The sequence below is a fragment of the Lutra lutra genome, chromosome 7 (genome assembly GCF_902655055.1).
Source record: "Lutra lutra chromosome 7, mLutLut1.2, whole genome shotgun sequence".
NCBI classification, from domain to species: domain Eukaryota; kingdom Metazoa; phylum Chordata; class Mammalia; order Carnivora; family Mustelidae; genus Lutra; species Lutra lutra.
In genome coordinates, this window is record NC_062284.1 from 81,674,049 (window position 1) to 81,698,281 (window position 24,233).

The window sequence follows — 24,233 nt, forward strand, 5'->3', positions numbered from 1 at the left end:
GAGATGGACACTTTCTATAAGACTTTAAATTTTTGTTTCAAATGATAACATTCTGATAAGAGTTGAGTTTTAGTGTTTTGCTAGCTTTGTTCTTTTTCTCAGCAATGGAATGAGGATGACAAAATACCCATCTCATAAAGTTTTTGATAGGAGTAAATAAGATAGTTCATCTAAAACACTTACCCCGGTGCCTGGTATATAATAAGCAATCAGTATTTGTTAGCTGTCATTTATCATGAGACTTCATTCACAATAGCCTCTTTTCCATTCTTTTTTCCACTGCATCTTCCTGCTTATTCTTTCTGTATTGCTATCAGAGCTAAATTTCTAAAATACAGATCTGATTGTGTAATATTACCTCTTAGGACCATCTTTTCAACTTGAAAAACCTTTTGTGGGACCATCTTTTCAACTTTAAAAATCTTTTGTAGTTTTCTGTTGTCACAAGAAGAAAATCATGAGTCGCATTTAGCACCTTGCCATTGGACTCTGACTTCCCTTATCAAGCCAGCTTCTGCCTTTGCCCCCCAAGAGTGTGCAGCCCAAATAAGCCATGTGCAATTATATTTCACTGTCTTGACTTGTGTTCCACTTTCTGCCTAGAATTCCTGCCTCAACCCTTCTCACCCTCAACCCAATGAAACAATTCTGGGTAATATGGGCAGCTCAGAGATATCTTTTATTCTTCCCAGACAGAATTTTTCTTATCCCTGTCATTTCATTATCTTTAGCATTTATCACATTACTAAAGTTAATTACATGTGTCTTGCTCTCCCACTAGTTTGTGAGTTCCCTTTAAAGCAGAGACCGTAACTTATTTATGACTGTATCACTAGAACCCAGTGGGTACTCAGTAAAAACTTGCTGAAATAATGGATTAAAGGAGAAGTGAGATAGGGGAAATCGGAGGGGGAGACAAACCATGAGAGACTGTGGACTCTGAGAAACAAACTGAGGGTTTTGGAGACGAGGGGTGGGGAGTTGGGTGAGCCTATTATGGAGGGCACATATTGCATGGAGCACTGGGTATGGTGCATAAACAATGAATTTTGGAACACTGAAAAGAAATAAAGTAGAAAAAATTTTGGTTTAATTGTGTTTTAATTTCAGTGGTTTTGTTATTCTAGATCCTGGGCCTTGTCCAAAATATGAGTGTTTTCCAGTGTCCAAAATGTAAACATAGGACTCATATTTTTGGTGCTGATGGTGCAAGAAGACTAGCACGGACTCTTGATCTTGATGTTCTAGGTAAGACCACAGGATATTCTTTTGCAAAGGAAATGGCAGAAAGGAAGGTGGGGATAAAGCATGGTGATGAAGAATGTCTCAGAAAAATATGAATTGTCTTCAGTTTTGTACTTGAAATTAAGATAGTATTGGGAGTTGTATGTGTTAACCTTCCTTTGCTTTTTATAATAGTTCATTAGTAGAAGGCTTTTTGAAGAGGAGGTTTGTTCTGCCAATTATAACTTTTGCTGTAGGTAAAAACTGCCTGTATCTTGAATTTGAGAAGAGTTTCATGGTTTGAGTACTGTAATTTGAAGTCCTTATTTTAAATAATGGTCATCGGTTGTTTGCTAAGGGGAAACATCTTTCAGTATAAAGAGGTATATGAAAACACCTGGTTAATGTGTTGTAGCAACCTTTCTAAGTGTTAGTTCTTGGTGTATATGAAAAAATGCCTTTCTGATAAGTTCTGAACTTATCACTCTTTTTGTTCTAGAAAGATAATGTCTTCTGTTTTCTGTAATCTCTTTATATGTTTTTGGTCCAAGAGATATGGCACCTGAAATACACATTATATGTACTGTTCACGTTACTGAATTGAGGGATTAATTAGTGTTGTGAGAAGTAAAATCAGGTGTTAAATGAGCAAAACACAGATTTTAGGTAAAACATAATTCTTAAAAAATCCACAGGCAACTTAATGGACGTTTTAGGAAACGTGTTGATATTTTCCTTTTGAATGAGTTTCTGTTCTGGGCAAAGGCAGATGTTAGATGCTGAATAAGGGAGGAAGAGAGTGAATTATTAGTTTTAGATAGTTAACAATTAAGATCCCTTAGAGATCAAGGAATTTCAAAACATTCTTTATTATAATTAAATTTCTAAAAGTTGATGTTAAATGTGTTATTGTTATTATGCATTTGTACTGTAGCAGCCACCACAGTACCAGGTGAATACTAATGATATATTTTGATACATTGCTATAATTATAGCCACTAATTATATTCTGCAACTGTTTTTTATTTAACTTAGAAAGTTCAATTTCCCAAATCTGCATAATAACAACAGATTGACATTCACTTATGTAATAAAGTAAATGTGTAATTATAATGGCATTATTGAATTTTACTGACAATATTATAATTCCCTGATTTATAAATGGGTGGTATGATATCGTAAATCACTTATTTTGAATTTGAAATATATCTCATAATCTCACATATGGAAGTTACATTTTAATCAACAGCTCACAAATGTTTAGTTACCCTAAAAATTTGTCAGAAACACTGAATACTGATCACAAAAAACAGTGCGTATAGATTGTTGTATCTAATTGTGTTCTGGGAAAAATAATTAGGAGTTCCAATTCAGGGCACATCTCCTCCTTTTAATGCAGTCATGGGGCCCAGTGAGACCTCCCATGATCTGGAGCAGGGGCTCCAATAACAAAGAGGCTGGAGGCAGGAAGGAGGAACTGAAGTTAGGGTAAGAGCTCTTCCAGTTATGGCCTTCTGGCTGGTTGAATTCCCTGGAACCCTTATATGTCCTTTACTGACTCCCTGGCTACCTCTTAATTTACTTTCATCCATTGGGCTATATTTAAAAAATTGTTCGGTAAAATGGCTGTCAGAACTTTCTCGGTATTACCTCCAAGGACAGATTATGCATAGTCATTATGTCTCTGAAATATGCCCTCGCTTCCTTCAGACCTAGCCCCTCAAAGATAATTTCAAGGCCAGGCTGCACTTTACCCACTCTACATATCTTTATTCCTTTTTATCCCTCTCTGTTAAACAGCTGTTAGCCCATTACCAGTCTCACTATGGTGTGCCACCTGTTTTCTAAAAAGGTTTTCCTCTTTCTTCATCAATTCTTCTTTGCTTATAGATAGGATTATGAGTCTCTAGAAGGCAGAAACTATATTGAGAGGTGACTATATATGAAGAAAACAGTTTTGCTTTTTTTCCTTCCATTATTGTGGTAGAACTGAAACCATTCAGGATTCCTTACTATGATGGCATAAATCAAGGAAAAAGCTTTATGGTTTCTAAGAATTTCTTTAACATATTTTCCCGTATCCCTGTGACAGTTTCTTGCACTCTTAAGTTGATATATAGAATAGACATCAAATTTACTGAAAAGCTAATCTTTAAGTGACTACAGAAATATTCAGGTATTTTGTCATTGGCTATTGAACATTTAGGAAAGATTTAAATTTCCTAAAGAGTTGATTAAGACAAGAGAATTTGCTGACAAGAGAAGAATGAATTATGTTACTCTGTGTACTTTATAATATAACTTGTAATAGATTTTTAATTTTATAGCATATACTTCTGCTTTATTTACCTAGCCTAGCCTGGTGCTGCTGACTTACTTATATAAACACACATGTATGTTTCAGTAACGCTTGCATGGATTTGGAGTGGTTCTAGGAACATTCAGTACCATGACAAGTCAACTTTTCTGCTTATGACTCCATTTACTGCATTTTAAGTCTAAATCTTTTGAAAGGCTTCATTTGTAAAGGGGTAGTAGAGCCAATTGTATGATGGATCAGAGCATTTTTCCCCTAAATTCTACCACCTAATAGTTACACAAGACACACCACCTTTTCAACCTTAAGTGTGTATAATGGAGGTTCTTAAATACTTCCTGAGATCTCATCTGGTTCACAAGTTATATGTAATGCTATATAGATCGATACATGATAAAAGAAAAAATAGTTTCATTGGATAAAGAGAAAGGTAGTGGAGATAACAGATCTGCCTTACTTTTCAGCAGTTCTCTTAGCTCACTCATCTGCCAATATCAGGAAGATAATTTTGTTACACTTTTTTTTTTGTTTTTGATGAATTTGTCTCCCCATCTTTTTGTCTTCATTTCCTCTTATTGCTTGGTATGATGTGTCTATATCAGATACTACAGAGAGAAATACTTTTACAAATGTCTTCCAGGCCATTTCTTGCTGGAAGACCTCCAGCAAAGAATAAATCAGAGGCCTTATCCCTTGATCGGCTGCCACATAGCTTTCATATATACATAACACAACCCCTGAACTACCCTCCAATGAAATACGTTGGCCCTAATTTTCATTTGAAATTCCTTTTTCAGAGATTTAGCAACTTGAAGATAGTCATAGTTCAAGTTGACTTAATGAATTTAATTTAAACTTGTTTTTTTGTGTTTTTTTCTGAAGTTCAAATAGTGAAATTCCAAATGCCTATGTAAACTTTTGTAGTATTAATGGATGTCTGGTGGGCTCTTTTAGGAGACATTCCCTTACATCTTAATATAAGGGAAACTTCAGATACAGGCCAGCCGATTGTGTTTTCACAACCTGAAAGTGATGAGGTAAGTGATGTTTTTATATATGTATTTTAGTGTCTTTTTACAGGATATATACTTTTTGATATTTACAAAGAAATTGGGAATATCTAGTTTATTTGCAATGCATTTTTTAACAAAGATAAGTTAATTTATTTAAAGCATCTTTAAATAACTATTTTATATCATAAGCATATCAGTGCTTGCTCTGAATTGTTATTTGAACAAGTTTACCTGCAAAGGCCTATCACCTAGCCAGTTTCCTCATGAAGAACACAAATAACGAGTGTTTATCAAATTCTTATTTTTCTGGCTAGCAGTATCTAACTACCCAAGATTACCATATTTCAGTATTAGAAGTTCAGCTGATTGTTAGGAGAAGGAGAACTGACATAAGAAAGTATTGAGTTGGGGGCACCTGGGTGAGGCAGTTGATTGAGCATCCCAGTTGGCTTCAGCTCAGGTCATGATCTCGGGGTCGTGAGATAGAGCCCCATATCAGGCTCCACACTCAGTGCATGGTCTGCTTGAAATTTTCTCTCCCTTTCCCTCTGCCTCTCCCACTCATGCTGTTTTTCTAAAATAAATAAACCTAAAAAAAAAAAAGTATTAAGTTGGATATAAGGAAGTTGTTTTATGCATTACAGATGGGATTTTCACTACATTTATTTTGATAAATATGATTGAAGAGGTAAGGTCAAAACTGGTTGTGTTTCATGAGCCAACGTCATTGGAGATACAGTTGATAGATTTTCAAGACTGCTGAAGCTTTACGACTTTAAGAATAAAATCTTTTATTTTACTTTCTTTTTTAGATAGGAATAAAATTAATCATATATATTTCTTCTGTCCTAAGTAGCACTTGCTATGTAAGCTAGAAGCTCAGCCATCATCTGGATGCATCAGTTTTGATGTAGTTTTTGTGCTTCTTTGCTGAAAAGCCCCAGTCAGCCTTCTTACAGTTATTCCTTTTTGTTTTTTCTTAGCTCATGGGTTTAACTTTATAGTCCTATTATTTTGGCTATCCATAACTACTACTACTTTCATTCCTTCCTTACTTTCTCAAATCTTGTGTGAACTGGAAAATAAAAGAGCTGAGGTTGGTTAAAGCTAAAAATAAAGTAAGGGTAAAAATGATGGTCAGGAATCTTGGATAAGTGAAGTACCTTCATTTAGAGTTCTTTCTTTCAGGGGCCCAAGGTCTTTTCCCTTTCTTAAGAGTCCACAGTTTTGGTGTAGGTGATTAAGTTGCTGGGGATATGATCTCTGAGGAGATAGAGTATAATGTGTAGCACTTATCATTGTGTTTCTTTTCTCTGACTTACAGATAGTAAATGTTAAATTTCCTTTTCAGCCTTTTCTTAGAAATCTTCCAGATAAGCAAAAACTGTAACCCTTTATTATTCTCATAATTAGTCTGGCAACCCCGCTACCATAGGTGTACTTTATGTAGTGGATGAAAATTGTATGAAATTCGAGTGTGTTTTAATTACATACTTTTTTTTTTTAAAGATTTTATTTATTTGACAGAGAGAGATCACAAGTAGGCAAAGAGGCAGGCACGGGGTGGGGGCGGGGAGCAGGCTCCCCACCGAGCAGAGAGCCCAATGGGAGGCTCAATCCCAGGACCCCGACATCATGACCCAAGCCAAAGGCAGAGGCTTAACCCACTGAGCCACCCAAGAGCCCCTAATGACATACTTTTTTTTTTCTTTAAGATTTTATTTATTTATTTCACAGACAGGCAGAGATCACAAATAGGCAGAGAGGCAGGCAGAGAGAGGAAGGGAAGCAGGCTCCTTGCTTGGCTTGATGCAGGGCTTGATCCCAGAACCCTGGGATCATGACCTGAGCCGAAGGCAGAGGCTTTAACCCACTGAACCACCCAGACACCCCCTAATTACGTACTTTTAAATGCCTCCGAAGAATAGACTAAAGACATTCTATGGTGATTTCTTATGACCAAGAATAATTACTTACTAGATTATATCAGTTACGAGTTTAGATTTTTAAATATTTTCTCCACCTATCCATTATTATTTTTTCTTTGAGATTTCTGAAAAGAAGTAAAAGGAATGTAATAAAAGAGAAAACATAAAGCAACCATCAAAAGATAATGTGATTTAAAACTCTAAACAGTAGTGTCTGTGTAGTTTTTGGAGTTAAGTTTTTTTAATCTCATTTACATTTGCATAAACATTAGACCTATTATTTTACTGTTGCTCACTGACATTTATGAGAACGAGGACAGCTTAACCCTTTGTAGCTTGTGCTAGGTTTGATTTGGTGAGGTCTTGGCAAGAGTAGTGAGAATTTCATATTCCAGATTGTCAACCTTAAATATGAAGACTTCTGAGCAATTTTAAGATTTAGGCATGGCCATGAAAAAAAAAAAAAAAAAAGTGCCTTGTGTTTATTCTGTTTCCATGGAAATTATTACTTCCTACACTTAGATTGCAGACATTCATTATTAGTAATCATCCTCCTAATCATAATAGCAATTACAGTGTACCAGATGCTGTCAGACATTTTACTTACATAATTTTATGCTCACAACAATTTAATGTAATGTATAAATAGTCCCCATTTTACACATGAGGAAACTGAGGTACAGGGAATTTAAATAATTTTCCCAAGGTTATAGAACTGATAGATGTTAAAATGTGATTAATGGACAAGTGTTTTCCTTGCAAACATTGGCGTCTTTCCGTTATATCACCTCCCAGGTCTTAGGTTTGATTTCTTTAATTTGTTTTAAGAGGTAGTACAATACTTGGGTGCAGTAAATACATTATTTTATTTGATTCTCTTAACACATTTGTGAGATATGTGTAATAATTTCCATTTTTCAGGTGAAGAAGCAAGGGTTCATTCACAATAAGGAACTGTCCAAGATAGTGCTAGAGGCTATTTCCCCTTACAGCTTTGACACCGTACTCTATACATTCTCTTACAAATGCAGTACTTCACTTCCTAATAAATTGCAGGATTAGTTCAGTGTCTCTTATGTACATTTAGACTAGCTTTCGGTTCGCCTCCTGTTCGAATCACAGGATCCTTCTGTTTACTCTTGTGATGAATCTTGCCTCTTGATAACCTTTTTCTTTCCCTTTTTCCCTATGAACACCAACAGAAATATGCTCATAGGAGCTAGTCATAGCCCTGCCAGCAAATTCTGTTGTGTTTGTGGAAGCTTAATACTGATTCTATTTACATATCTTTTTTTTTTAATTTTATTTTTTATAAACATATAATATATTTTATCCCCAGGGGTACAGGTCTGTGAATGTACAGGTTTACACACTTCATAGCACTCACCATAGCACATACCCTCCCCAATGTCCATAACCCCACCCCTCCTCTTCCAACCCCCTCCCCCCATCAACCCTCAGTTTGTTTTGTGAGATTAAGAGTCACTTATGGTTTGTCTCCTTCCCAATCCCATCTTGTTTCATTTACTCTTCTCCTACCCCCTTAGCCCCCCATGTTGCATCTCCTCTCCCTCATATCAGGGAGATCATATGATAGTTGTCTTTCTCCGATTGACTTATTTTGCTAAGCATGATACCCTCTAGTTCCATCCACGTCGTCGCAAATGGCAAGATTTCATTTCTTTTGATGGCTGCATAGTATTCCATTGTGTATATATACCACATCTTCTTTATCCATTCGTCTGTTGATGGACATCTAGGTTCTTTCCATAGTTTGGCTATTGTAGACATTGCTGCTATAAACATTCGGGTGCACGCGCCCCTTCGGATCACTATGTTTGTATCTTTAGGGTAAATACCCAGCAGTGCAATTGCTGGGTCATAGGGTAGTTCTATTTTCAACATTTTGAGGAACCTCCATGCTGTTTTCCAGAGTGGTTGCACCAGCTTGCATTCCCACCAACAGTGTAGGAGGGTTCCCCTTTCTCCGCATCCTCGCCAGCATCTGTCATTTCCTGACTTGTTAATTTTAGCCATTCTGACTGGTGTGAGGTGATATCTCATTGTGGTTTTGATTTGTATTTCCCTGATGCCGAGTGATATGGAGCACTTTTTCATGTGTCTGTTGGCCATCTGGTTGTCTTCCTTGCAGAAATGTCTGTTCATGTCCTCTGCCCATTTCTTGATTGGATTATTTGTTCTTTGGGTGTTGAGTTTGCTAAGTTCTTAAGAGATTTTGGACACTAGCCCTTTATCTGATATGTCATTTGCAAATACCTTCTCCCATTCTGTCAGTTGTCTTTTGGTTTTGTTAACTGTTTCCTTTGCTGTGCAAAAGCTTTTGATCTTGATGAAATCCCAGTAGATCATTTTTGCCCTTGCTTCCCTTGCCTTTGGCGATGTTCCTAGGAAGATGTTGCTGCGGCTGAGGTCGAAGAGGTTGCTGCCTGTGTTCTCCTCAAGGATTTTGATGGATTCCTTTCTCACATTGAGGTCCTTCATCCATTTGGAGTCTATTTTCGTGTGTGGTGTAAGGAAATGATCCAATTTCATTTTTCTGCATGTGGCCGTCCAATTTTCCCAACACCATATTGAAGAGGCTGTCTTTTTTCCATTGGACATTCTTTCCTGCTTTGTCGAAGATTAGTTGACCATAGAGTTGAGGGTCTGTTTCTGGCTCTCTATTCTGTTCCATTGATCTATGTGTCTGTTTTTGTGCCAGTACCATGCTGTTTTGATGATGACAGCTTTGTAATAGAGCTTGAAGTCTGGAATTGTGATGCCACCAACTTTCGCTTTCTTTTTCAATATTGCTTTGGCTATTCGAGGTCTTTTCTGGTTCCATATAAATTTTAGGATTATTTGTTCCATTTCTTTGAAGAAAATGGATGGTATTTTGATAGGAATTGCATTAAATGTGTAGATTGCTTTAGGTAGCATAGATATTTTCACAATATTTATTCTTCCTATCCAGGAGCATGGAACATTTTTCCATTTCTTTGTGTCTTCCTCAATTTCTTTCATGAGTACTTTATAGTTTTCTGTGTATAGATTCTTAGTCTCTTTGGTTAGGTTTATTCCTAGGTATCTTATACTTTTGGGTGCAGTTGTAAATGGGATTGACTCCTTAATTTCTCTTTCTTCTGTCTTGTTGTTGGTGTAGAGAAATGCAACTGATTTCTGTGCATTGATTTTATATGCTGACACTTTACTGAATTCCTGTACAAGTTCTAGCAGTTTTGGAGTGGAGTCTTTTGGGTTTTCCACATATAGTATCATATCATCTGCGAAGAGTGATAGTTTGACTTCTTCTTTGCCGATTAGGATGCCTTTCATTTCCTTTTGTTGTCTGATTGCTGAGGCTCGGACTTCTAGTACTATGTTGAATAGCAGTGGTGATTACAGACATCCCTGCCGTGTTCCTGACCTTAGCAGAAAAGCTTTCAGTTTTTCTCCATTGAGAATGATATTTGCGGTGGGTTTTTCATAGATGGCTTTGATAATATTGAGGTATGTGCCGTCTATCCCTACACTTTGAAGAGTTTTGATCAGGAAGGGATGCTGTACTTTGTCAAATGCTTTTTCAGCATCTATGGAGAGTATCATATGGTTCTTGTTCTTTCTTTTATTAATGTGTTGTATCACATTGATTGATTTGCGGATGTTGAACCAGCCTTGCATCCCTGGAATAAATCCCACTTGGTCGTGGTGAATGTACTGTTGAATCCTATTGGCTAGTATTTTGGTGAGAGTTTTCACATCTGTGTTCATCAAGGATATTGGTCTGTAGTTCTCTTTTTTGATAGGATCCTTGTCTGGTTTTGGGATCAAGATGATGCTGGCCTCATAAAATGATTTTGGAAGTTTTCCTTCCATTTCTATTTTTTGGAACATTTTCAGGAGAATAGGAATTAGTTCTTCTTCAAATGTTTGGTAGAATTCCCCCGGAAAGCCATCTGGCCCTGGGCTTTTGTTTGTTTGGAGATTTTTGATGACTGTTTCAATCTCCTTACTGCTTATGGGTCGGTTGAGGCTTTCTATTTCTTCCTGGTTCAGTTGTGATAGTTTATATGTCTCTAGGAATGCATCCATTTCTTCCAGATTGTCAAGTTTGTTGGCGGAGAGTTGCTCATAGTATGTTCTTATAATTGTCTGTATTTCTTTGGTGTTAGTTGTGATCTCTCCTCTTTCATTCATGATTTTATTTATTTGGGTCCTCTCTATTTTCTTTTTGATAAGTCTGGCCAGGGGTTTATCAATCTTGTTAATTCTTTCAAAGAACCATCTCCTAGTTTCGTTGATTTGTTCTATTGTTTTTTTGGTTTCTATTTCGTTGATTTCTGCTCTGATCTTTATGATTTCTCTTCTCCTCCTGGGTTTAGGGTTTCTTTCTTGTTCTTTCTCCAGCTCCTTTAGGTGTAGGGTTAGGATGTGTACCTGAGACCTTTCTTGTTTCTTGAGAAACCGCTATATATTTTCCTCTCAGGACTGCCTTTGCTGTGTCCCACAGATTTTGAACCGTTGTGTTTTCATTATCATTTGTTTCCATGAATTTTTTCAATTCTTCTTTAATTTCCTGGTTGACCCATTCATTCTTTAGAAGGATGCTGTTTAGTCTCCATGTATTTGGGTTCTTTCCAAATTTCCTCTTGTGATTGAGTTCTAGCTTCAGAGCATTGTGGTCTGAAAATATGCAGGGAATGATTCCAATCTTTTGATAACGGTTGAGACCTGATTTAGGACCAAGAATGTGATCTATTCTGGAGAATGTTCCATGTGCACTAGAGAAGAATGTGTATTCTGTTGCTTTGGGATGAAAAGTTCTGAATATATCTGTGATGTCCATCTGGTCCAGTGTGTCATTTAAGGCCTTTATTTCCTTGTTGATCTTTTGCTTGGATGATCTGTCCATTTCAGTGAGGGGAGTGTTAAAGTCCCCTACTTTATTGTATTATTGTCGATGTGTTTCTTTGATTTTGTTATTAATTGGTTTATATAGTTGGCTGCTCCCACATTAGGGGCATAGATATTTAAAATTGTTAGATCTTCTTTTTGGATAGTTCCTTTGAGTATGATATAGTGTCCTTCCTCATCTCTTATTATAGTCTTTGGCTTAAAATCTAATTGATCTGATATAAGGATTGCCACTCCTGCTTTCTTCTGATGTCCATTAGCATGGTAAATTCTTTTCCACCCCCTCACTTTAAATCTGGAGGTGTCTTCGGGTTTAAGATGAGTTTCTTACAGGCAACATGTATGTGGGTTTTGTTTTTTTATCCATTCTGATACCCTGTGTCTTTTGATTGGGGCATTTAGCCCATTAACATTCAGGGTAAGTATTGAGAGATATGAATTTAGTGCCATTGTATTGCCTGTAAGGTGACTGTTATTGTATATTGTCTCTGTTTCTTTCTGATCTACTACTTTTAGGGTCTCTCTTTGATTATAGGACCCCTTTCAATATTTTCGTAGAGCTGGTTTGGTATTTGCAAATTCTTTCAGTTTTTGTTTGTCCTGGAAGCTTTTAATCTCTCCTTCTATTTTCAATGATAGCCTAGCTGGATATAGTATTCTTGGCTGCATGTTTTTCTCGTTTAGTACTCTGAATATATCATGCCAGCTCTTTCTGGCCTGCCAGGTCTCTGTGGATAAGTCTGCTGCCAATCTAATATTTTTACCATTGTACGTTACAGAATTCTTTTCCCGGGCTTCTTTCAGGATCTTCCCTTTGTCACTAAGACTTGTCAGTTTTACTATTAGGTGACGGGGTGTGGACCTATTCTTATTGATCTTGAGGGGGGTTCTCTGAATCTCCTGGATTTTGATGCTTGTTCCCTTTGCCATATTGGGGAAATTCTCTCCAATAATTCTCTCCAGTATACCTTCTGCCCCCCTCTCCTTCTTCTTCTTCTGGAATCCCAATTATTCTAATGTTGTTTAGTCTTATGGTGTCACTTATCTCTCGAATTCTCCCGTCGTGGTCCAGTAGCTGTTTGTCCCTCTTTTGCTCAGCTTCTTTATTCTCTGTCATTTGGTCTTCTATATCGCTAATTCTTTCTTCTGCCTCATTTATCCTAGCAGTGAGAGCCTCCATTTTTTTTAATTAATTAATTTATTTATTTATATTTATTTATTAATAGCTTTTTTTTTTTAAGATTTTATTTATTTATTTGTCAGAGAGAGAGAGAGCACAGGCAGACAGAGTGTCAGAGGGAGAAGCAGGATCCTTGAAGAGCAAGGAGCCCAATGCGGGACTCAATCCCAAGACGCTGGGATCATGACCTGAGCCGAAGGCAGCCGCTTAACCAACTGAGCCACCCAGGCGTCCCGATTTATTAATAGCTTTTTTGATTTCAACTTGGTTACGTTTTAGTTCTTTTATTTCTCCAGAAAGGGCTTTTATATCTCCCAAGAGGGTTTCTCTAACATCTTCCATGCCTTTTTCGAGCCCAGCTAGAACCTTGAGAATTGTCCTTCTGAACTCTAGATCTGACATATGACCAATGTCTGTATTGATTAGGTCCCTAGCCTTTGGTACTGCCTCTTGTTCTTTTTTTTTGTGGTGAATTTTTCCGCCGTGTCATTTTGTCCAGGTAAGAGTATATAAAGGAGCAAGTAAAATACTAAAAGGGTGGCAACAACCCCAGGAAAATATGCTTTAGCCAAATCAGAAGAGATCCCATATTGTTGCAGGGGAGAAAGGGGATATAAAGAGGTTCAGAATGAAAAAAAAAAAAAAGAAAGAAACAATTAAAAAAAGAAAACCAATAAAGAAAAAATATAAAAAGGAGAAAAATATATATATATTAGATAAACTAGTTAAAAAACGTTAAAAAAAAAGGGTAAAAGTTAAAAAAAATTTAGCAGAAGAAGAGAAAAAAATTTGAAAAAGAAAAAAAAATTAAATTAACTGCAAGGCTAAAGAATCATGGGGAGAAAGCCATGAGTTCCGTGCTTTGCTTTCTCCTCCTCTGGAATTCCGCTGCTCTCCTTGGTATTGAAACTGCACTCCTTGGTAGGTGAACTTGGTCCTGGCTGGGTTTCTTGTTGCTCTTCTGGGGGAGGGGCCTGTTGTAGTGATTCTCAAGTGTCTTTGCCCCCGGCGGAGTTGCACAGCCCTTACCAGGAGCCGGGTTGAGTAATCCGCTCGGGTTTGCTTTCGGGAGCTTTTGTTCCCTGAGCGCTTTCCGTAGAGTTCCGGAGGGCGGGAATGAAGATGGCAGCCTCCCGGTCTCCGGCCCAGAGGAGCCGAGAGCCCGGGTCCCCACTCCTCAGCGAGCCCTCAGAGAACAGTGCCCAATCACTCCCGTCACCCTGCCTCCGGCCGCACTCCGAGCTGACCGAGCCTGCAACCGGTTCAAGGTAACCCCGAGCTTAGAGCTCACTCCTCGGCTCTGTCTCTGTAGCCGGCTTCCCTGTTCTAATACCTGTGAGCTCTGCGACACTCAGACACCCCCGATCCTTCTGTGACCCTGCGGGACCTGAGGCCACGCTGACTCTGCATGGGCTTCACCCCGGTTAAACCTCTGGAGCGATGTCCCTCAGTGGAACAGACTCCCAAAAGTCCTGATTTTGTGCTCCGGGGCTCCGCTGCTTGCCGGTAGCCGGCCCCTACCCCCGCGGTCTATCCTCCCGTCGCTTTGGATTCACTTCTCCGCCAGTCCTACCTTTCAGAAAGTGGTCGATTTTCTGTTTCTAGAGTTGCTGTTCTTCTTCTCTTCCATCTCCCGTTGGATTTGTAGGTGTTTGCATTCTTTAGATAAGCTATCTAGCTGATCTCCCACTACCTGATGTAGTCTCAGCCCGCCACTTCTCTGCCATCCTGACTCCTCCCTCTCTACTTACATGTCTTCATTTAAAAAGATTAAAGTTTATACTTTTCAACATGATAAACTTCTGTGAAAGTTAATGGGACTTAACGAATAAAATTGTTAATCATTGGCCTCTTAGATCAACACTTTTTATTGTTTGCTTTTAGGAGTTGACCTACAAGTAAAATTATTAATTAGTAAAGCTTTCATTTTTAGCTTTTTGTTTTCTAACTCCACCTTCTCCGTTTTTCTATCACTCCCTCCTCCCAACCCCAGATTCCAGGACACTCACTCTCTGCACAGCAGATGTTTTAAAATTGGGCAATAGGGACTTCATTCTCCCAGGAACATTTAACTTTCAGTGGACACAAATACTATAGTGATAGTGATTAATTTCAAATATGATTCATGCTGAATTTAAGGCATCATCAGAAAAGTTGCAAGGAGCTACTGCACCAGTTAAAAAGCACCAGCAAGCTGCTGCCTCCTCAGTCATTGGGCAAAATCTTCTGAACATGTGCACTGCTATCGAAAGGTGAATAATTGAAACTCTAAATATAGTAGTGTATAATAGCCAGAGAAAGCCACAGAGGAGGGGAGAGGAAGTGGACACTTCGGATTCAGAACTCTTAAATCCAATAGCATTGTCTCTTGTTGGTGTGATTATAATTGCTAATTTAACTTTATCTACCTTTTGCCTTTACTTGAGTCCAGGACACAAGTGGTAGACCCGTGATTGACTAATAATTTTGTGGTTTCATCCTTTTGTTATCAAGTAAAAAGTCTTAATATTGGCATACAGAAAGGTGTGCTATAAGGTATTCCTGGTAAAGACTTTCAAATATAAGTGGAAGCTTTATTATCTTAGAACTTCTAAATTATTACCTTATGATCTTAATATGAAATGATTGCATATGATAAAGTAGAACTTCTGATATTTAAAAATAAAGACAAAGGAAAAAGTTTTCAATAAAATTTCTTGCACTTTGATTGCCATCCCTTTCCTTTAACTTGTTAATATAGAGCAGACAAATGGGATCCAGCTGTCTTATCTGTGCTTCTGGATGGCCCAATAAAAGATCTCGAATAGAAGTGTTATTCTATGTATATTTGAGGTGATGAAAAGAGAGAGTATTAACAGTTTGAGAAATCTAAATCATATTTTTTACGTATGATACAGATATTTGCCTTTTTGCTAGTTATGGATTAGACAAATCCATAGGTACCATTCCTCAGCCCAGGAGAAGTACCTGTGGGTACATGTTCATATGAACTCTTCAGTGAGATTGTAAATTACCTGAGGATGTAACCATAATAATAGCAGCTATTAACTGTTTGCTTCTTTTGTGCCAGTACTGCACATACTTTATTATTACTTAATATTCCCCCAAACGCTTGAGATAGATACTGTTACTTCAGCCATTTTAGAGATGTGGAAACTGAGTCTTAGAAGGGTTAAATTAAGTAACTTGCCTAAGGCCTCATAGCTAATAAGTGATGGAGCTAAGATTTTAAACGATGCCTGTCTGACGTCAGAGCCTCAACTCTTCACAAGTGAGCTATTCTGCCTTCCTTTTGTATCATTACATCCCACAGATTTCCAAAACAGTAACTTGCATATGATAAGAAGCAAAATGTATTTGTTGAAATGATACTGCATTGGCTGAAAAAATTCAATCTCAATAGTTTTGTAGAAATTGAAACTAAAACTAAGCACTTTCGGTGGTTTCTTAGCAAATGACAGTCTAATCATTACTTTGAGTGTGATATATTGAAAGTTTAAGCTTGGAGATAGTCCATTAAAAACAAAGGTTAAATGTAGCAAATTTGATTATTCTGGAATCATTTAGCACTTTTTGTAGTCTGATAGGTTTATGTCTGTGATTTTACCATAAGTAAGAATTTAAAGATGATAGAATGATGACCTTCTGTCAGCTTGCCTTAGTGAACTTTACATTTTCATCACAAAAATTTTAGACTTAAACACTCAGAAAAGCTACTAGGAGATAAAAGGTATTTACAAAGATGCATGGGTAAAAATCAGCACACTAGATTTAAGAGAAATATTTATTTACAAAGTATTGTTTCCATTTTTACACAAAACAGTTGTTTCTGTTAAGTATAGCAGAAAGTGAAACCATTTTTAGATAAAGCATTCTGATTAAAATTGCTTGTGATTTACTTTGGATTTACTGTTTAATATGTAGTAGAAGGATCTAAGCTTTGGAGTTGGATGGACCCAGGTCTGAATGTCTTCCAACTTACTGACTGTGACCTTGAGCAAACAACTCCCAGTTGTGTGCTTTATCCAAGTCGAGTTGATGACGCTTGTTTTACATAAGTGAGATTACTTATACAAAGTACTTGGTAGAGTAGGTACTAGATAAAAACAATTAAGGCTTTATTCATATTTAGAGAACTTTTTTTTTTTTCTTTACATGAACTCATAGGTGAGATTTTAACACTTTTCTGGTAAGATAAAGCATAATTCAGCTGTTAGGGCTCAAGTATGGTTTTTAAAACTGAAAATGTGTGAAACACGCTTGAAACGTCTTCAAGTCTGGGTAAACAAACCTCAGATTGTTCTTTTATCATGCAGAGTCAGAGTTGGTCAGCCTAGGTTCAAAGACCAGCTCATCCCATATTAACTGTAATGCTTTGTGCAAGACCGTTCACCTTTCTGGTTCTTGGTTTCCTTATCTTTAAGTGGGGTTAATGACAGAATTTATCCCTTAGGGTAGCTGCAAGTTTAAATGCAAGTAAATTTTAGCTATTATCAGTCATAGTAGATGTAATAGTAGTAAGAGTAGTAGCAGCAGTGGTGGTGGTAGTACATGCATAACTCCAAGTATGTAAATGTAGAAATTAATGGTTTTAGAAGATCTTACTGTTGTGTCTTACAGATACTTTTTATAGATAAGATAGGGAAAATAAATAATATTTACATTGCAATTGTCTGGAACTTCTACGATGCAGATGTCATGATCATTGATCTGACTGGGCCATGTAGGCCTTCGCTTAGTTTGTGGTGCACAGTGGCTTGTGGGTTGCTCTTAGTATTCAGCTGCACTAAGGATCCCACAGAAGAAGAGTGTAACAACTGACCCCAGGAATTCTTTCCTGGGATCCAAAATTCAGCAAGTGAAGAAGCCTATGAGGTGCTCACTGCTGGTACTGGATGCCATTCTCAGAGAGATAAGGAAGGTGCTTTCCAAAGATAAATCATAGAGTAGTAATAAACAGTCCTATTTAAAATGACTAACAGCTCTTATGCCAAAGAAGTTTTGGCAGTATCTGACTCAAGATATCAATTTGTCAGAAGAGGAAGATAAAATTTTTCTACAACTAGACTGGGTTGCTGGTTTGCTGAAATGGGAATTAGAGCTTAAAAACAGTAATTGCTGGTATTAAATATTTTTTCAGAAAGTCACCTTGTAAGTATTTGCCCCCTAAAGAATCTAAAATTCTTTCTACCCTGTCACACCTTCAGTGTACACAACAGCATCCTCTTGCTGCTGAATTTCCTCATCTCACTCAGCCTTTTCCCTGTTCCGTTCAGGAGACAGCTCTGGCAGACAGTTCATGAGTCATTTGATGTCTGCTGGGGAGAAGTACAGAACAAATGAATCTCTTCTTTTCCAGGCCAAAGCTTACCTGAGGATTGCTGCAGAAGTGGTAAAAAGATTGCCACCACCTCTAGAGTGAGTTCCCCAAGTGGTCTGGAAATTTGCCTGGTGCTTAACAATAAGAAGACTTCCGGAAATCAGCGGTGTGGTGATGAAACGTACAGGAATTCTAGCGATCATAATTGTTTTCTTGTATTTCTAAGGAAATGATGTCTTATTTTCAGATTTAATTTGCTAAGCAGTGACTCACAAATAAAATTTTTATATATCAATGCTAACTGCTACATTTAAGGAATTTTTCTGAAAGCTAATGTGTACCAACTGCACAGAACTGCGTTTTATTTTAATGAACTACCCCTAGGGGAATCATGAGTTTGTGTTAGAAGCCCAGCCTTCCATTCAGGAAAGAACGGTGCTCTTTTTGTGGGACTACAGAGTTAGTCATTTAAAAGATTTACTAAATTTGTGTGCTGATATGACTATGATGCTCTCCATCAGTCAGTTGGGTCTAGATTTAAATTTTGCCTTGGGCTATCTTGGATACATTCTTAATATAAATAAACCTCTGTTTCATCTGGACCAGGCTTTACCCTAGACTTACTAAATATAATCTGCAGGGGTGGACCTGAACATGTATTATTTTTTAACAAGATTATAATGATTTTGATGATCTGATTATGATGGAAATAGAATAATGGGAAACAATTTATCAAGTGTTTTCTTGTCATTAGAGTTAATCTTCCATTCATATGAGTGAGGTACTATTGTTATCTCCACAGTATAGAGGAGAAAACAGGTATGGGTGTGTTAAGTGTCTTGCTAAAGGTTACTATTCCAGCAAGCGATGGAGCTGGAATTTCAACTTGGGCAGTGGGATATTGGATCCTTCCTTTTTTACACCAAGGAGCATATATTTATTTCAAAAGAGAAGTGTATTCAGCATTTCCTCAAACTTACTGGACTGTGAAAATCTCCCTTGTCCCCTTTTAGGAGCATTTCATGGAGTTTCTGTTTCAAATGCTATGCTTTGAAAAACATTTATTTTTCTAATGGAGGCTCAGAGAAATTCAGGGGGCTTCCCAAGGTCAGGTAGCAAGATAGTTACAAAGTTGCAAGTACTGATAAGAATCATTGGTTGATGAAGAACGAGTCTATGATCTTTGGCAAATACCTTTACATCTTTTGCTTTGCCTCTGGCTTAAATAGCCAGAAAATTAGGCAAAGAGTTACATGTCATTATAAACATGTTTTCACACACTTATATTCACATTAAAAAAACTGAACATGAGTGTTCATGGAATTTTTATTTGTACTAACTAAAAACAACCCAGAGTTTTTCTATGGGCAAGTAGTAAGACAAACTGTGATATATCTATACTGTGGAATATTAGTGTGCAGTATGAAAGTACAAACTATGGATACATGTAACAACAACAGTGAATTCAGAGAATTATGCTGAATGAAAAAGCCAATCCTAAAAGGTTTTATACCATATGGCTCCATTTATGGAACATTCTTGAAATGACAAAAATTACAGAAATGGAGAACAGATTAGTGGTTTCCAGAATTTAAGGGGGGAGGTTGCTGGGGAGAGAATTATGCATGGCTATACAAGGGCAACATAAGGAATCCTTGTGATGATGGAAATGTGTTCTCTATTGTCACTGTGTCAGTGTCAGTATCTTGGGAGCTATTGTACTATAGTTTTGCAAGATGTTATTATTGGAGGAAATTGGGTAAAAGGGCAAAATGGAATGAATCTGCATTATTTCTTACAACTGCATGTGAATCTACAATTGCCTCAACATAAAAATAAAAGTTTAGGGGGCGCCTGGGTGACTCAGCCATTAAGCAGCTGGCTGCCTTTGGCTCCCGATGTGATCACAGGATCCTGGGATCAAGCCCCACATGGAACTCCCTGCTCCGTGGGAAGCCTGCTTTCCCCTCTCCTACTCACCCTGCTTGTGTTCCCTCTCTCACTGTGTCTCTGTCAAATAAGTAAAATAAAATCTTTAAAAATAAATAAGTGGATGAATGAATGTTTAATTAAGTAAACACATGCTGCTGTGTCTGAATTGAAATGACTTGGGCCAAATTATCCATGCTAATTAAAATCATGAATAGAAGTATTTGTGAATACACAGTAATCAACCTTCATCACTGTTAGAAGGAAATAATGACTTTAAGTTGTAGATATATATTTGTGTTTTTACATTTTTTTCAGACAAGGCTGATAATAAATAATCATTGAGCACTTCTAAATAACAAAAAGCATTTACTTCAACCAGGCATAACTTTACCTAGAAAAAGAATGATTTAAAGAAGCTCCAGAGGGGCGCCTGGGTGGCTCAGTGGGTTAAGCCGCTGCCTTCGGCTCAGGTCATGATCTCAGGGTCCTGGGATTGAGCCCCGCATCGGGCTCTCTGCTCAGCAGGGAATCTGCTTCCTTCTCTCTCTCTGCCTGCTTCTCTGTCTACTTGTGATCTCTCTCTGTCAAATAAATAAAATAAATAAAATCTTTTAAAAAAATAAATAAATAAATAAGCTCCAGAGACACTAAAAGTTGTGTGCCAATTTAATACATCTCATAGGGAAATGGGAAAGGTCTTTTTTTTTTTCTCATAAATATATGACTTAGAAAAGAGCTGCATGTAAAATCACCTGCCCTCTTCTCCTTTACCCTTGCCTACAAGTCTCTGCAGATTCTTCCAAGAAAGGCACTGAAAAGATGGTGGTTGGATTATATATAGAGGTTCAAAAGTAGAAGAAGAAAAAGTAGCAATAAGAGCAAGAATGAAGCTTATTCTAAAATTTAGCCTATGGCTGCCTTTGCTAAGCTTCAAAGAACTGACTTTAAAGATAGACACAGCTAGTCTGCCTGTTGTTAGGGATAGTATTTATTCCTTATTCTTCACATTTCCATAGAATGTAAAGAATTCCCATTCTACTCTCCAGGAGGCAAAGGCAAGCTGCCCCACTCTCTCCATGCCAGGGAAGGAGGAGTGATGCATCTTATGGGTAAATTTCTACCTGTCTGCATTTCTTTGATTTCAGCCAAATCCTGAGCTTTCTAAGGCAGGCTGCAGGGAAACTTGTCCATCTCAGCCTTGGACTTGGGTGTGCAAGTCTATCTAGGTCAGCAGTTGGGCATTTGGTAGCCCACTGTGGTCACATGTCCTCTAATCCAGCTTTTTGTCAGTAAGATAGCTAATATTATTTACCTTTATCTGAATTCTGTGTTATCTCAGTTCTAAACAGGGGAAGAATTCCACCCCCCCCCCACCAACCACCACATTCCAATAACATACCAAATATCTTTCTAGAATCCTAGAAAATCAGAACCAAAAAGTACATTAGAGTTCAGATACTTACATCACTCCATCAGAAACACTTCTAATAAAAAGTAAGTTCACAAAAGCCAGAAGCTTTGTGGGGTGGGGGGAAGTGGGGAGAGGCTATAATGAAGTATTACACACACACACACACACACACACACACACAGAGTAAAGCATGGGAGACATAAATATATAGGTCAGTTGTCTACAAAGTGGACACCCAGGTAACTACCAACCAGGTTAAGAAGTAAACCAACACTGACATCACAGAAGTCTCAGTATTTTCTCTCACAATTGTGCTCGCCTTCCCTTACAAAAATAACCATATACTGATATCTTAATACCTGAGCTTATACCCTTCAACATTATAGTTTTGCCTATTTTTGCAATTTATATTAAATGGAGTTATACAGTATTTTGCTGTATATTAATGACTTTTATTTTGCCCTATATTAAATGCTCTATATTGTTTCTGAGTTCCACATCTACTATTGCATATAGCAATTTTTCATATTATTTCCTATAGAACATTACATTGTTTGAATATACCCAACTCCACTGTAGATGGATATTTGGATTGATTCCAATGTTTTATCCTTACAAATAGTGCTGCTGTGCACATTCTTGTACATATTTTCTTGGTATTCCATACTTAAATTTCCGTTGTTATTTTTGGGAGTGGAATTATTGGTAGTTGTTTAGTTGGTATCTTGTGGTTTTAACTTGCATTTACTGGTTACAGATGAAGTTGAGTACCTTTACATGTATTTGGCTAATTAGATTTCCTCTTTTGTGTACTGTCCAATCACATCTCTTGCCCATTTTTCTATGTTTTTGGAGTATTTATGAATCCTTGTCAGTTCTGTGTTGCAGATATCTTTCACACTCTATTTTGATTTGTCTGTCACTCTCTTAATGTCGTTTTGACAATCAAATAATCTTAATTTTAACGTATTCAAATTTATTATTTTCCTTTATGATTATTGATTTTTGTGCAGTGCCCCAAGGTCATGAAGATATTATCCTACGTTAATTTCTAGAAGTTTTAACATTGTTTTGCTTTCTACATTTAGTTCTATAATCCACTTGGAATTATTTTTTGGTTATTAGATTGAGATAGCCTTTAAGTATTTTGTGGGCTTTTTTTTCTTGTGGTTATCTAATTGTCCACTGGGGCAATCTTTTTCCTCTACTTTTCTGCAGTACCACCTTTGTTGTAAATTAAATGTCTGTGTCTCTATGGTTCTATTTCTGGACTTTTTATTCTGAACCATTGGTTTATTTTTCTGCCTTTGCACCAATAACTCACTGTTTTGTTTATCATTACCTTGTTGTTCTTCAAAAATGTTTTGGCGATTCTTGATTTTTTTCATTTTTATGTAAATTTTAGGGCCAGCCTGTGACATTCAAAACAACATCAAACTACTGGAGGGTCTCAATTTTGCTGAGGTTGGAGAAGATTAGGAAGAGCATCATACAAGAAGAAACTGTATGATCTACAAAATCATAATTTTTCTTAAACCCACCAGAGATCCTAAGTTCCATTGCAGCCAAGTCATCTGAAATGTGTGAAAAGACAGACCCCTTCAAGGAGCAATAGGATGCAAGTATACCTTTGGCAAAACACAGAAGAAAAAGATGACAAACTCCTTATAATAGCAGGTAGGAAAAATCCAGTGAAAATTTTTAACAAATTGCTAAAAACTGAGTGTGGGATAACAGAGTAACTAGAATACCTGGAAGCTGCTATTGGAGGGGAGTTTGCACCCACTCATAGGTTTTTCTCTATGGACCTCACAGGGTGCCCAAGAGAAGACTTGAGCATGGGACGAGGGACTAGTGAAAGCCTTCTTGAGTAGTACAGGCCTGAAGAAGGAGAGTAGCTGATGCTTTGAAAAAAATACAAAATCTTTCCTTACTTTCCTTTCCTATAAAACAAACACCAATAAGTCACTGGGGGAGGGTAGTAAAATTGTCCTCAGATGAAGACCCATTATGACTGCAGGAGAGGAAATAGAAAACCCTCCAGTCATCAGGGAGAACAGGAAGTCATCCTAACCCTGGCCACTAAAGACATCCTATCATTGAGGGGAGGGTTGGCATCACTTGAGGAAGCCCATTCACCAAGATTCAGGGACATAGGTCTTATCTGAGCTAAGGCTAGATCAAGACAACAGAGAATCCCCTACCCCACAGCAAGCTAGCAAACACTAAGTATAAAATATTAGCAGTGTCCACTGGTGGAGGAGGGGTAAAGACTATGAATAGAGAGATCAAAAGCTAAGAGTGGAGGAACCCATCCTTCAGTTTAAGCACAAGGTAATACCAGAGGGGTTTGAAGCCGGTGGTGTACTGAAGGTAACCATAACAACAAAACCTAAATAAGATGAACTCCTGACTAAATTAACTCAGACCTGTACATTAAGTTTCTAACAAAAAGAGTCATGTACATTTCAGCCATAAATACTATTTACTTCCATTTTTACTATCCTATATTTGATGTCCAGTACTCAGTGTAAACAGTTATAAGATAATAGAACTAGAACATATAATCCTGAAATTCTTAGGGAACCACAAAAGACCCTAAATAGCCAAAGCGATCTTGAGAAAGAAGTACAAAGCTGGAGGTATCACATTCGCAGATTTTAAGATACACTACAGAGTTATAGTAATCAAAACAGTATGATACTGGCACAAAAAATAGTCACATAGGTCAGTGGAACAGGATATAAAGAGCCCGGAAATAAATCCATACTTACATGGTCAATTCATCTATGATAATGGGGGAAAGAATATACAATGACCAAAAGATAGTTTTTCAATAAATGGTGTTTAGAAAACTGGATCACTTTCTTGCACAATACATGAAAATAAACTCAGAATGGATTAACGACCTAACTGTGAGAACTGAAGCCACAAACTCCTAAAAATGTAGGCAGTAATTTCTTGGACATTGGTCTTAGCAACATATTTATGGGT

At 37.3% G+C, this 24,233-nt stretch overlaps 1 protein-coding gene across 4 annotated transcripts in view; it reads left to right on the forward strand.

Moving 5' to 3' along the window:
- Positions 1-19,189, forward strand: part of NUBPL (NUBP iron-sulfur cluster assembly factor, mitochondrial) — a 222,774-nt gene extending 203,585 nt beyond the window's left edge. For 2 of the 4 annotated variants that reach the window (XM_047738345.1, XM_047738346.1), the window contains 3 exons: positions 1,128-1,248; positions 4,496-4,578; positions 17,936-19,189. In XM_047738345.1, the coding sequence (XP_047594301.1) occupies positions 1,128-1,248; positions 4,496-4,578; positions 17,936-17,998 (267 nt within the window). In that variant the 3' untranslated portion in view covers positions 17,999-19,189. The remainder of the gene's footprint in view (positions 1-1,127; positions 1,249-4,495; positions 4,579-17,935) is intronic. The other 2 variants (XM_047738342.1, XM_047738344.1) reach the window with 1 other exon arrangement.
- Positions 19,190-24,233: the final 5,044 nt, after the last annotated feature.